The sequence below is a fragment of the Balaenoptera borealis genome, assembly GCF_965194805.1.
Source record: "Balaenoptera borealis genome assembly, contig: HAP1_SCAFFOLD_1302, whole genome shotgun sequence".
Classification (NCBI taxonomy): Eukaryota; Metazoa; Chordata; class Mammalia; order Artiodactyla; family Balaenopteridae; genus Balaenoptera; species Balaenoptera borealis.
Window position 1 is genome coordinate 111,870 of NW_028122917.1, and position 14,883 is coordinate 126,752.

The 14,883-nt window shown below is 51.4% G+C and overlaps 1 protein-coding gene across 1 annotated transcript; it reads right to left on the reverse strand.

The window, feature by feature from the left end:
* Positions 1-408: 408 nt before the first annotated feature.
* Positions 409-8,047, reverse strand: LOC309621576 (NUT family member 2G-like; the record flags this gene model as incomplete). The annotated part of the gene is made up of 7 exons (XM_082409002.1): positions 409-1,275; positions 1,797-1,913; positions 2,118-2,608; positions 3,061-3,233; positions 4,280-4,408; positions 5,362-6,076; positions 8,032-8,047. The coding sequence occupies 7 exons, from the start codon at positions 8,045-8,047 to the stop codon at positions 484-486; spliced, it is 2,433 nt and encodes an 810-aa protein (XP_082265128.1). The 3' UTR covers positions 409-483.
* Between the last annotated feature and the right edge of the window lie 6,836 nt (positions 8,048-14,883).

The window sequence follows — 14,883 nt, forward strand, 5'->3', positions numbered from 1 at the left end:
AGGCACAAAAGCAGCTCTCCCTCCCCAGACGGTTCAGGGATGCAGAAGATGCTACAGATGCCCCAGAAGGCCCCTAGCCAAGCAGGCTTTAGAGAAGGGGATGGTGAGGGGGTCCCTGGGGAAAGTGAGAGCTATGTGTTCCCAGGGGCAGCCTGAGGAGTCCTTGTCTATGTGGAGGAAAGGTTTGGCCACCTGTAGATCCATAGCTCCTGTGACCTCCCTCACCCTTCCTTCCTCTCAGGTTCGCTCTCTGTGGAGCAGCTCCACACGAAGAAGATGACAGTGGCCTGAGAGCATTTCCCACCAAAACTATCTTTATTCACAATTTTCATACATCACTCCAAAGGTCCTGCCCACACCCACCTCCCCCACCTCCCTAACCCCCCACAATCCCAGGATCAGCTCTGGGGTGAGGAGGAGCCCCTAGGCTCCCCTGGGGGCCGCCCTGGGGGGCTCGCCCTGGAGGGCCGGCCCGGCTGTTCCCTACTGGCTGCAGTGCTTCCTCTTCTTCCTCCTCTTCCCTGTGACAAACGGGTCACGCTTTCTCTTTCTCGGCTGTGAGGGGCGAGCCAGCCCCAGAGCCAAGGCTGGCCTCGCAGAGACCCCGTGGCCAGCCCCGGGGATGGGCAGCTTCTCAGCAGCGGCTGGGCGCCCACACAGAGCCCGCTTCCTCGACTTGGGAGCAGCTGGTGGAGCTGGGCTGGGGCCTCTTCTCTGAGGGGAGGGGGCCTGGGGAGCACTCTGGGCCCCCCAACCTCCAGGGGAGGCCAGGCCTGAGGCAGGGGCAGGAGTCTGGGACAGCCCGCAAGGCGGCAGGCTCTGCGGAGAGGCCAAGAGGGAGGCCAGGCTGGGGAGCGCCTCCTCGTCCTCACTGGACGCGTCCCTGGGCCCTCGGGCCTCCCGAACAGGAGACGCCTCTCTGAGAACAGACGCATCCCTGGGTCCCAGTAGAGGGCCAGTGCGCCTTTGACCCTGGGGAGGGGAGGGCCGTCCGGCCCGGAATGGAGAGACCTCCTGACGTCCTCGAGAGGGAACAAAGACTTTGGGCCCGAACGGGCCAGTGTCTGCTCGGATGGGCCTATGAAGAGCCTCAACATCAATCTCTGGTGGGCAGGCTTCATCACTGACCCCTCGATGGCGGTCTTGGTCGTGCCTCTGGGCACCTTGGCCGGCGTGGGACTCAGATGGACTTGAGCCCATTCCGGGTGCACTGTGGCTCGGGGCTGCCGGCCCACCTTCCTCCTCTTTCAAGGCCAGGAGTTGTTTCTGCACCAGCTGGTAGGAGGGAGGAGGACAGTGACGGCTCCACACGCACGTGTGAGAGGAGGAGCACTGGGCAGTGGGACAATGGCCCTGGGGGGGAGGAGGGGACGGGTGACCCCAGGACTAGACTCCAAATACAGACACGGTGGCATTTCTGCCATCCTCCTGCACCTTATTCCCAGCTGTGTGTCCTTCCCTCCGCTCCCGGCTCCCCATCCTCTCCTTCCTATCACCCTGCGCTGCACCCACCCCAGAGAGGGCCCTTCCCCATGCCAGGCCTCCGAGGCAGGGAAGGGACGGACAGAGCCATGTGGGCCTCCTGCTCTGGGGCCCTACCTCTCCCCTGCTCACTGGGGTCCCTCCGTGCCCTGGTCTTCCTGGGTGTCCCTTGTCTCCCCTGTTCTACCTGCGATCCCTCCCTCCTCTGGCTCCCCTGGGCCACCTGGTTTCCCCTGTCCCCTGGATCACCTGGGGTCCCCCCTCCCCTGGAGTCCCCTGGCTCCCTAAGTGTCCCTCTCCCTCCCCTGGCTCACTTCTTCAGGGGTGAGTCCTTCCTCCTGCTTCAGCTCCTCAGCAAGGGCCAAGACATCCAGCTGTGGGTCCGGGGAAAACAATTCTGCCGGGAATCGAGGATGAATGGCTGCCTCCACCTCGGACAGAAAGAAGAGGCTGTGAGCATCCTTGGCCAGGAGTGGCCTGTGACACAAGAAGACCAGGAGGGAAAGTGAAAAGCAGAGACCCACCCCCACTCTCCTCCACAAGGCGGGGATGGTCAGCACACACACACACACACACACACACACAAACATGCACATACACAGTCACACACAAAAGAGCACATATACAGATGCACATACACAGACACACAAAGGCATACACACAGACACAAACATATACACACATACATCTCCGTAAACCTCCCCTAACACCAGGCTCAGGAACAAGGAGCTGAGCTTAAGTCCCATCGGCCTGAGCAGAACCCAGATCTTGGGTGCTGAGAGTTCCATGCCCTGGCATCTTGTAGACCCCAGGCTCCAGGCCCAGCCTACCTTGGTGACAGAGTGTTCCCGGGAACGCAGCTCGTCAGTGTAGCTCAAGAGACACGGGTCCAAGTAGGTGTCGTCCTCTTCCTGCTTCAGCTCATTTCCGTCCTTTCCACATTCTGCAGGTGACTTGCCTGTGGCTGAGTGGACGGGCCCCACCAGCGCCTCCATCCTGTCCACATACTCCCTCACAGTCTCAGGGGGAATCTCCTTGGGCGCCTTGGGCTCCGGGGGCCACTGGGATCTGTGTGGCTTCGGGTGCGAGGGCTGGGCCCTGGGGCCGGACATCCTGGGAGCACAGGCTGAGGCAGAGCAGGAGGAAGGGAAGGAAGGTGAGGGACTCCCGGTCCACCTCCTGACCACCGAGCGCACGTTGGTGAGGGCATTGTTTGGGGGACGTTGATGTGGGTGTGGGAGGGGTCAGGACCATCTGAAGCCTCATGCACAGTTGGAGAGGGGAGGTTAGGGGGTCATCTAAGAGAGTCACAAGTAAGGAAGTGGGGAACCTCCAATTTTCTAGGGGTCTCCCCATCAAGCCCACTTCTTAGGCAGACTTAGTGTGGGGTCCTTTGACAGGGAGGTGTGAGAGGAGTTACAAAACTGACCAAGTCAATACCCCGTAGTGACAAAGGGCAGCTGAGACCCCACCCCCCCACCCCCCGCCTCGGTGGCTGTTTTGGTTGAAAGACCAATGCCCCTGTCTTGAAGGAAAAGGATCCACATGGGGACGGTGGCCAAGCCTAGGCCCTGTTACCTGTGCCTTCAGCTCCAGTGGGAAGCTGGGTGCCTGGCTGAAGGCGCACTTTCGGGGCTGGGGGCCCCCGAGCATCCAGCTTCGGTGGGGCTGGAGGAGGCAGGTGCTGCGCGCACTGCATCCACTGCAAATGCTGAATGTGCGTCTCCTCCTCGGCCGCAAATTCCATGAACCTGGGGGGTGACGGAGGCACAGGCCACCCTGAGAAAAAGGCCTGGGTTCTGGAGCCCAACAAAGGCAGCCAAGAATGAGGCACTGGGAGAGGATGTGCCTTGGGGCCGTCAAGGCCCTGTGAGGTGCTGTCCACAGCAGAGAGCTGCTCCTGGAAGTGATAACAAGATCTGGGACCCTTCCTGCCTCACCAGCACTGGAGGGCATTCAACAGCATAGACCCAGGTCGCTGAATTGAACCAGGTCAACGGGACACATGGCTGACCCAGGGGGCACCCTCCTCATGCCCCCGTCCCCATCCAGAACCACATGAAGGGCTGACAGCCAGAGGCTGGAACAGGCATGTGTTCCCCACAGGGGTCCTTGCCCGAATCCAGGACCCTGGGCTAGGACTGAGACTCCTGGAACATAGACCTGGAGACAGGGCGCAGGAGAGGCTGGACGATGTGGATGCTGAGCTTAGAGGAGAGGCCTTCCCTTCCTCTGAGAGGCGCTCGTTTGTTTGCTTTTGTTTCTTAAACCAAGGGGATTACCATGGAGCAAACACTGGAAGGGCCGGAGACCCTTGGGCCGACGACAGCTGGCTTCCCCAGCCTCTTCAGGGATGCCAGGGTACCCACACAGGGCACTTTTCATGAGGAGAGGTGGTCCCAAATCTATGTTAGTGGCCGCCAGCCACCCACCACTAAGGAAGCAGCAGGCTGGCGGGTGGAGCTCTTTCCCCGGCCCAGCCCATATGGCCGGAGTTGGACCCCTACTGGACACACAGCTTCACCCTGCCCCGTCCTGAGACCTTCATGTCAAGGCAAGGGTAGGTCAAAATCAGGGGAGGGCAGAGCTCCTGGTGGAGGAAGGACAGAAGTCTCAAACTCTCAAGGTGAGGGATGGGTTTCTGGGGGACAGTAGGGCTCCTGGGCTGCGGGGACCCTGTGCTGGGTGACAGCCCTTCTCCTCTGTCCTCTCTGATGAGCACCCCCACGGCCAGACCCTGCCCTCACCCACTCGCCTCACCCTCCACGCAGCCCCTGGGCCCAGGACGCTGACTCACTTTTCCGCCCTCTCGTAGTAGATCATCCGGTCAAGGTTGCTCAAGCGCCGCCATTCCTGCACGGCCCTCCACAGTCCCTCCTCCAGCGGCATGTAGGGATTCAGGCGGGCCACGGATCGAAGCACTGGGCTGTAAGCCCTCGGGGTCAGTCTCCGGGCCCAGCCCAGCCCGCACCTGCCTGACCCCACCCGCCCATGTGGACCACACATCACTCAACCCAGAATGACTGAGCAACAGGAGGGTGAGAGGCGGGTGTCTGGGAGGGCAAAGACAAGCCTTCCCGGCCACTGCTGTCACCGCCTCACACTCACTCAAGGATGACCATCCACTCCCAGGCTAGAGCTGGGACATTGTGCCTTGGGGAGCTCTTTTCCTCCTCAAGGCTACATTTTCATAATAAAAATCACTATCATCAATGAGGCATGGCATGTGCCAAGCAATCTGCTAACACTTCATAGATTAGCCCAAGGCGTCTTCTGCACAGTCCTCTGAGTGAAGTGTAATTGTCCCCTTTTTACGAGGGACCGGAGGTTTAGGATGGAAATGGCTGCCAGGCTCACAAGTCTAGTGGGAGAGAGCCCACGCCCTTAGGAGAGCTCTACCATCACCCTGTTCCTCGTGGAATTCTCCACAACGAAGTGGAGGCATGCATAAAGCGCCCTCCTGGGCCCCGCGCTCCTCCCCCTCCTCTGAAGTGACCTCCCCTGGCCATGTACGCTCAAGTCCTGTATGAAGGACACGGCACCACAGGAGAGTGCGGCATCCACTCCTTGGCTCCTCACCTTACACCACGACCCTCTCTGACTGCAAGTCTTCAGTCCAGATTACCATGAGAATCATGGAAGAGCAAGCTGGCCAGACTCACAGGGTGGTGGGGCCAGTTGAGATAGGGCACATTTCAGTCCTGATGTCACGGACTGGCAGGCCCACCCATGTGACCGACAGTGTGCCCTCTCATAGCATGGACATCGCCCTCACACCTTCCTTCCAGTATCCCTAGAAAGCTAACGTGCGAGTCCATCCCCAGTTCCTCTTTATCTAAAAGCTCCCATAAGCCCAGGACCCCCTGAGCGTTCACTCACATGAGAAAGCAGGAAAAAGCTTCTGCATCAGGACTCAGGTGAAAGTGTCTCCGGGCCAGGGGCTTGATGTGCTGCCAACGTAGGAAGTTACTGTACTCTCTCTGGGTGTTAGAGGAGCCATCCTGCGAGGCGTTGGGCTGGTTGGTGGCCAGGCGGCCCTCCCTGGAAGTGCCATGTGGCCATGGCCCAGAGTTCACTGGGCGAATGATAGGGGCCAGCTGGGCAGCTGGTGGTGGAGCTTGAGGAGGAAAGCCTGGGGTCCAGCCTCCCTTGCCAGCCTGACTAACTCCAACAGCTGGAGCAGTCACAACGGTCCCCATCACAGGGGTTGCTATGAATACGGGGGCAGGACATGCAGCACTCCTGCTGAGGGCCCCTGGAGCGCTCCAGTTGAGGGGGGCCTGAGTAACGACAAAGGTCTGAGTCTGGGGGGCCTCCACTGTCCTCCCTTGTGACCTGACTTGGACAGTGAGGTTGCAAGCCCCAGGGACACTGGGGCCATGGCCACCATTAACCACCAAAGGCGTCCTGGGGAAAGCTGGCAGCAGCAGGCTGCTGCCAGGAGGGAATGCTGGGGTGATGGGACGTGGCAGGTGCTGCTGCCAGGGTGGCCGGTGCTGGGCGCCAGGAATGGGTGGAGGGAAGGGCACTGCCGTGAAAGTAGACAAGGAGGCACCGGGGTTCATGGTCACATCCGTTCCCAGCACTGGACATGCTGTTGAGGCAAAGGAAAGGAGTGAATGGAGGAGGAGAATGGGCAAGTGGGACTGAGGCTTTCTGTGGCATCAGAGTGTAAATCTCCACAGGTGAGGGACACTTGGACAAGGGAAACTGTGCAGCGTGCAAATGTCTTCAAGTGATTTTCATGCCCTGACCTCCAGTGGAGAATTATTCCACTGGTGACCCCGCGCCCATCCACCAAGGTCCCTGACCCCTGTCTGCCGAGAAGAAATCGCCTCAGCAAGCACTGACTTGGAGAGCCTCCCTAAGGCACCCCCTGGCACCTAAGCCTCACAGGCTGTCTCCCAAGTTCTGGAACTGTGTGGACATCCGCTCTGTGAGAAATGCCCCTCAGCCGGCGTACTAGCAGGTAGGGACCTTCTCCAAGGTAAGTTCTAGGCACCCAAAAGCCCTTTGTGGACAGGTATTGTGTAAAATATTAGGGCCCCACCTCCTCCTCAGTCCTCCTTTTCCTGATGCTCAGTAGAAATCCCCTCTTTCTTTCCTAGCCTCACAAAACAAAACAAAATGCTGGAAAATATCTCTCTAATGGAATCCCGATACAAACCCATAACACTGGCCCAGAATGCACCTGCATCTCAGAACAACCCACAGCAGACACTTAACATGGGCCAGGTCCTGCCACCCCCTCCCCAGTGCCCAGAGTCACTGTCATCACTCAGGAGTTCTGTTCCTAGGAGGCGGGGGTGGGGGGAGTGGTGTGTGAGAAGTAGGCGCGTGTCCCTTAGATTCTGTCATTTCACAGCCAGTGATGGCTGCAGAGGATTAAACAAGGGCCAGGGAATTGTCATGTTACATTGGTCATGGGACTACAGACCGCCTGTGGTCCTTCCCCCTCCAGCTCCCAATAACGGAAAGACAATCTGAGAAGCAGGCAGAAGCCAGTTGCCATGGCGATCAAGCTGTCTGGATCACATCCCTGTTCAGGAGAACAAGGTACCCACCACGGTGCACCTAATTAACCAGAACAGGTGTCATAGGACGTTTAATAATAACACAGAAGATCGTCTTCCTGCCCCTGGGCTACACTCCTTCCCCCTTTAAAAGAGGAAGCAGCCTTCACAGACATTCCACCCGAAACAACCCCACTCCACATCTGTCCCCTGTCCATGAAGGAGTGACAGGAAATATGAACAAACTCTTCCTCTCAAGGCAGCCTGAGGGTCCACCACGAGATACTGGACGAGATGAAGTAGGTCTGAAGTACTGCGATTCCACAAAAGGAAGAACAATTCAGAGCAACTCAGGAACCTGAGCCCTCTCTTGGCTGAAGTTACACGGTTGCCCATCCCCTGTTGAATCCAAAGCAACAGTTGCCTGGACTGAGAAGTGAGCTCTGGGCTGGGAGGAGTGGACGAGGTGTGGGCTGCGGCAGTTAGAGTAACCTCCTGCCTAGCTCTCGGAGAGGACACTTCACTGCAGGTGTGGCCACACACAGCCCCACTGAATAGTTTTCTCACCAAGACCATCTCTCCCCACGGCCCCTTTAGATACAGTATGCTCCTGTTCAAATCCCTTAGAAAGATATGGTGAGGCAAGCTTCAGGTGCCTCAGGAACACAAGACACGTCTAGGCTTTCCTCATGACCCTCCTTGTGTCACCACCAGGACATCACACACATCCTTACACTCACGTTTCAAAGTGGCTTGTCTCCCTTCTAGAAAGAATCAACCTGCCTGCTGCCATCCTTTCTCCATAGCCAGGGCAATTCCTCTTGATCCACCTCCAATGACCCCTCCTCCCCAGTGCAGTCTCGGGTTCCTTCAGGCTCCCCAGTCTCCCCAGGTGAAATGTCCTCGTGTGTCCAGGGCTCTCTTCTCCCTCTACTTCAGTCCAACTGTGTGCCCACCGTGAAGTGTCACGTGTGAACCCGAAGGATGTGAGGGATGGCAGGGTCTCTGAGAACACACCCCCAGCCTATAGGCTTACCTCCTTCTGAAGCCATCCTGCAGGCTTGGGCACGGACTACTGCTGCCTGGTAGCCTCAATGAGAAAAGTCAAGACCAGGACCCAGAGAGTGACCTGCTTCAACAGACGCTCAGGATCCAACTGAAGGAGGGGCAGGTTTGAATCATAATAGTAGAATGTGGCTGAAACATTCTGCAGTGGGGGAGGGGCAGAGGGCACGTGGGTCTGGGTAGGGTGGGGGTGGGGAGACATTCCACGAGGGCTCTGGCAGGTAGGCAAGAACCGGAAGTTCCTTCCACCTCACACAGTGGCAACACAATTGGCATGTGCCTCTTTACGCAGTTTACAGACTGTTTTTTTGATTCACGGCACCGAGGTTGGACTTGACGGTCCCTTCCTTTCACTTCTTTTTCCATCAACCTAGTTTTGTGTCCCTCAACACACTCTGCTTCCTACCTGGCTCTTGACTTACTTCAACAGAGACTAGACTTTCTGAACAAAATTCAGAACTGTTAGTCTGATAAACACTTGGGTATTTATGGCCACATGGAACTGAGTATTTGAAATTAGGATTGTCTCAGCAGATCCAGTGTCTTTGACTGCTGTATGTACATCACTCCTAAGGGAGTGGTCCTTGTGCTCCAACCAACATCCAGCAGGACCAGCCTTACTAATGATCCTTTGTGCTGGAAAGCCCCCGTCCATCAAAAAACCGTCATGCAGCCCCCATGTCCAAGACCAGAATTCACTAAATGTCTTTCTCATAGTATTCCATGGTTGTAAAAGATTTAGTTTTTTACCTTTTAAATGATTTTAGTATAATATTTTAAGCGAGCAACACCGTCTCATGGTTCAAAATTAAATTGTGCAAAATGGAATATGCAGTGGCGAGTCCTCCTCCCACCTCTTTCCCGTGTCAACCCAATCCTCTTTCCCGGAGGAAACCAGTGTTATCTCTTTCACTAAAATCTTCCCAGAGATACGTCATGCAACTAAAAACGAAGGCAATCTGTTTTCAGTTTTTAAAATGCCTTCATTTTTTTTCTAGATGAAAATTCATATATGTTCCAATATATCTGAGGATATTTCCAATGATTGTCTTTGTACGGGTATCGTGGCTCCTCTGTTTCTGCACTAGATTCCTAGAACAAGACTTTCTAGTCTCTTAAATTTCAAAGCACTGAAAGAATAGGGTGGCTCGATCTAGTAAAGAAAAGTAACAAATGCCTAACTGAATTTGACTTTTGAATTTCACATAAACAATGAATTCATTTTTAGTACAACTTTGTCCCATGCAACATTTTGGACATAGTTTTACGCAAATTCTTTCCCTGTTTATCTGAAATTTACATTTAACTCGAAATCTGTATTTTATCTGGCAACACTACCAAAAAATCAGAACATACTAAGCTATTATCAGTTACTCATCCTTATGAGAAAGAGAACTTGGAGTGATGAGACTCAAGTGTGCACCTTGGCTCCAACAGAAAACACAACTGTAAACATACACAAAATCTGCAGGCTCTTTGGATGAAATGGATTTGGAAGAGCCATCATATAGCACTGAACATCTTGGCTTAGTAGGGGTAAGGACAGAAGTAAGGAACAAGAAGGCAGAAAATCTTCTTCTCTTTCCTTATGTTAAAGGGACTAAACATCCTAGAGCCCTGGTTTTTCTAGGTGTTAAAAGTCCACTACCCATGAGATGGATGTGCACCTTGACACAATGCCAAGAGTTTATCCACCAGTGTCCAATCCCCATTCAGACAAGCCCACTTCCATCTAAATCCTAGCCTGCAAGCCCTGCTTACAAGTTTGTTAATTTCCTGTCTGCATTACATACACTTGCTCTTTACAATCTAGGCTCATCGTTGCATATGGCCCCATCTGCATGGGAATCATGGTAGCGTTCCTTTTACAAAACTTGTTTGATTATTATTTTCATATTGAGAATCCATGTCAGTCAGTTAACCACTATCAAAATGATATGAAAGAGTATTCGTGTTTTGTGTTGTGAGAAGAGAGGACTGTTAGGAAACTTGTCAAGGGAGATGAAGGCTGAAAACCTCAGAGGATGGCAACCAAATCTCTTGGGAGACGAGATTCTCTCACTGCTGTAGCTGCAGTAGAACTCCAACTGATTGTGGGGTGTTGGGGAAGGAAACAGAGGTTTAGAAGGACTGTTCCACAGTGTGAAAAAGACTCCTGTTGGTGTTTAAGAAGTTCCTTGCCCCTTGTCAGGAAAAACTGACTCAGAAGAAGGTGAGAAGATAAGGTGAGAATATTTCAAGTAACATCATGGTGAAACTTTATATCTAAAGAAACTTTAGACATAAAGTTTCTAAATGAACTTTATATCTAAAGAAACTCCTGTCGGGGACTGAAAAAAATAAACAGTTTGGGAATATCGCTCAGTACTGGAGCTTTTACAATGAAGGAAAACTCATATGATTTTCAACCAATAACTTCATACTAGAGGGATGGTAAGGCAAAATATTGTACCCAGGCACTCGAGAAAGGCAGGCTTCCTTGTTGCTTCCTCCCTTTGTTCAGTCATTCAACCAGTTATTTACAAGATTCTCACTCATAATTCTGATACAGTATTTGAAGGACTCTTCTCAAGGCCACTGATACAAAAATTGCACTGTGCAAAAATTAGCCAGTCCCAATTCTGCAATCACTTTTGTAATACTTCAAAATCCTACACCCCAGGGACAGAGTTAATCAAATTAGCCCAAATGTAATTTGGGAAGAGCAGTCACAGAAGGGAGTATCTAAAAGTCCTTTGGATCATGATCTCTGACTATTCCTGCACAGAGGCTGCGGGCAGGCATTGACTACTGAGAAAAAACATCTCTGGACATGCATCCCAAGCCTCAGAAGACAGTTCATCTTCCACTCAATCACGAAACATTAAAGAAACGAAGAGATACCATGTTTGTGTCTTGTGGAGTTTTCAAGTCTGTGCACTTGGAGGCGCTTAGTGCTGTTAGATGTGAGGGGTCTTCAGAGGCATCCTGTTGAGTGAGAAATGCTCTAATCTTGCAATTGACCAGAAAGAGGATCTGATGATTGAAGTTTCTTTGGGAAGTATTACAAAGTCAGGTCAGTAAGTTGATCCCGCTAATATTTTTGTTGTTGTTGTTGTTTTTAATGCCAACTGAAAGTCTGCAAGATATTACAAAAAAGGAGGGAGGGAAAGTAAAATTGTTCCCATACTACCTGCTGTGTTGAAATTGGCCCAGATTGTCCACTCTCTCTCAAAGTTATTTAAAAAAAAAAAACCGTACAAAGGAAACACCTGTGAATCAACATTTATTGAAAAACCTCCATGTATTAAATACACTGAGAAAAAATATTCTAGTAGAGTAAATGCGTTTGGAAAAACTCTAGGAACGGAGTCAGGAGACAGTATCTTAAGAGTGTTTCCCAGGTCTGAATTCTTGGCTAGAATTGTTCTTTAGCGGAAACTTCAGGCTTGCTAGGAAAAAGGACCTACTGTTTTTTGAAAGGCATAAACAAGAACCAAGGAAGTGCAGTCCAAAGGGCATGAAAGCACTTGCCCCAATTTGAGGCTACTGTGCTTAGAGCGGAGCTCTCCAGAACTCTTTGTAGCTAAGTGCATGGGTTTCACGTGTGCAATAGAAAAATCACGAGTGCACATCTCACAAGAGCTGGTTTTAAGAAGAGACCAGCACAAAAGTTCCCGGCGAGGAGCGTCGCCAGAGACGCTCCGCAGCGTGCCCGACACTCCACCTCTCTCCTCTCTGGCAGAGAGCTGCAGGACCAGATGCCCGCGTGCCCCGCGCCTGCACGCCTGCGCACGCCCACTGGGGCGGGGCTCTCGGGCACGCGGACCGCCGTCCTCCCACGGCTCCTGGCGTCTGTTGGGGCAGTTGGCTCCGGAAGACAGGAGCGCATGCGCGAGCGTGGAGGGTGGGGCCCCAACGGCCGTCCGGCGGGGGCGGGGCCTGTCATGGCGGCCTCGAGAGTCAATTCCAGGAACCCTGAGGTAAGGGGTACGGGGACTTTTCACCCCTCAGGTGTCACCGCTCTGCGCTGGTGTTCACCCTGTGGGTTATTTGTGCCCTTGCCCGTGTAAGGAGACTCCCCACAATGTGGATTCACGCCCCCATAGAGCTCGATTCCCTTGAGGGGTTTACCCCAGGGTTATTGGCACCACTGGGGAGCCGGCTGCATGAAGGGTTCAGTGATTGCGGGGCCTACAGTCGGGGGGAAATAGTGTGTGTGAGCTATTAAACAGGTGCCCAGGTGCCGTTCTAGGCTGCGCGTTCTGAAGAGTCCAAAAGCTAGAGGGACGTTCTTGCGAGTTGAAAACCCTCATCTGGTTCCAAAGGTGTAGCTCAGGTGATTGGAAAATGAGTGAAGATCGAAGGAACACACCCATGGTTTCACTAGTGTCTTCCTTCTTATCATAAAAACATCAATCACCACTTATGTTCAAACTGCATTCTTTTGTCAGTGATGGGAGCAACTTTGCTGAATGTGGTAATAAACATGTATTTGTAGTCTGATGTCAAATCATGATTGATTTGCAAGCATAGATGGGGTCTGTACATATTTAATTGGTTGGTGGGAATCTGATATGTAGTCAAATGTGTGGGTTGGTTTTGTCTGTGGATGTTTGTGTCTGAAGGGAGATCATGCCTGTGTTTTTGTGAGAGTGTGTAAGAGTGAGTGTTGTACTTGGAGGGTGTTGAGATGTGACGCAGGCATACTCAAGGAGTTGGTGGTTAGGTGTTTGTAATTAGGTGTTTGGGGAATATGTTTACATGTGTTTTTTTCACCCATGAATTTGGGGATTTATGTGTGTCTAATGGTGGATTTGGAAGGATTATCTGCATATGCATAAGGGCAATGTCAGGAAAAGTAGTGGTGTATATTACTTTGGGTGTCCAGTCTGTTTATTTTGTATATTTGGGGAATGTAGGATGATCATTTGTGTATTCAGGGCATGTTGTATGGTTATGGGGTGTTTGTGTGTGTGCATTTTCAGGAGCTGTCTATGTATATTTGGATGTGTAGAGGGCAAGTCTCTGACTATTTACTGGGACTGGTGGATGTTGTATATGTAGGTATGTTGTGTTTGTATGATTCTGTATTCTGCAAGATGGCAGAGTTAATTCTGTGTGAGAGGTTGGGAATGTGGGGTTATGTATATGCCAGTAGTGTGGTACTGTATGTGTATTTGGAACAAAGGGCATATAGGATGATATTATTGCATATTTGTAGTGTTCTGGGTAATTGTGGTTGCATTTGGGACTTGTGGAGAGTTATGTGTTAAATGAGTTTGTGTGTGTATTCAAGGGGCATGGCCACTTGGAGGAATATTTGCTGAGGCTGTGCATTTGTAATTTTCAGTAGGAGCCTCTGAAGCTTATGTATTTTGGGAAGTGAGTATATGTGTATCTGATAAAGAGGTGGGGTTCTATGTTTCTACAGGGAAGTTGGACAATTGCATTTCTATGTATTAGAAATATGTGATATGGGTATTTGTTAGTACTTGCGTATGTGTGAGCTGGCTCCTAATAGCTAGGGATCATTTGATATATGGAAGTTGTTTCATAAATGGTTTGCTGGAGACACTTCCATGTATCTTACTTGTGTATTCTAATCTGTGTGTGTGTCCATCATCAGGTTCATGCATTATCAAAGTTTGTTCATAAGGTATGGAGTTGTTAGGAGTATTCAAAGTGTATTTCTTTGGAGAATGCTAGGGTGTTTATACATGTGTTTGGTAGGAGTAAGAGGTGGTCTGTCTATATATTCGGGGTGAGGGTAGAAATATATATATATATAAACACCCCCCCACACATATACAGTTTATATGTTGGGGTGGTGGTGGGGAGCTTGTATTCTGGAGAGGTAGCATAACGTATAGTGTTTGGGAGGGGATCTGTATGCTCAGGGCTTGGGAATATTTGCATGTGTGTGTCCATAGGTGTGTGAGAATTGTGTATGTATATTAGTAAGACTGCAGAGGTTGTCGGTGTTTTTCTGTTTTGAGTGTGTCTGAGCATTTGGGGTGTATACTCATGAGTAGTTTGTGGGTGTGTGTATTTGTGATTTGTGAGTATATCAGGAGGCTTAGAGTCCTCTATGTGTCTATTTCCAAATGTAATGCCTGAAGAATTTAGTGGTGTTGCTTGTATGTGTGTTCTCAGTATTAGTGAGGTGGACTTATATGTACAGTTGACCCTTGAACAACACACGTTTGAACCACACGGGTCCACTTCTAGTGGATTTTTTTTCCAGTAAATACTACAGGACTACTACACGATCCATGGATGCAGAACCACTGCATGGAGGGTTGGCGCCCTAACCCCCAAGCTGTTCAAGGGTCAGCTGTATGTGATAAGAATAGGTTATTTGTGGCTGTGTGTGTTTTTGAGTTCCTGGGGCTTCTGGGGTATGTATTCTGGGGGATGTGAGAGTTTAGTTTGTGTGTTTGGAAACCAGTAGACGGTGTAGGTTATGTGTGTGTGCAGGAATCCTGGAGTATATGTATTTTAGGGCTGTGGGATTGCATATGGGTCTTTTTTGGGTTGCCCATGAGACAGTTGTGTACTTGGTGAGCCTGTGTGTTTAGGTACTCAGTGTGTACATCTGGATGGCATATTGGTTGCACGTGTTTGTTTTCAGGCCCATGTTGTGTGTGTATATATAGTTGTGAGAGTGGAATGTGAATATTCAGGGTGAGTAAGGTTTTGTCTGTAAAAATTTAGGTAGTAAGAGGTAGTCTGTTTGTGTATTTATTCAGGGTGAGGGTAGAAATGTACGTGTGTGTTCAGGATATATATATATATATATATGTATATGTACAAACACATATGTGTATGTGGTATCCTTTTG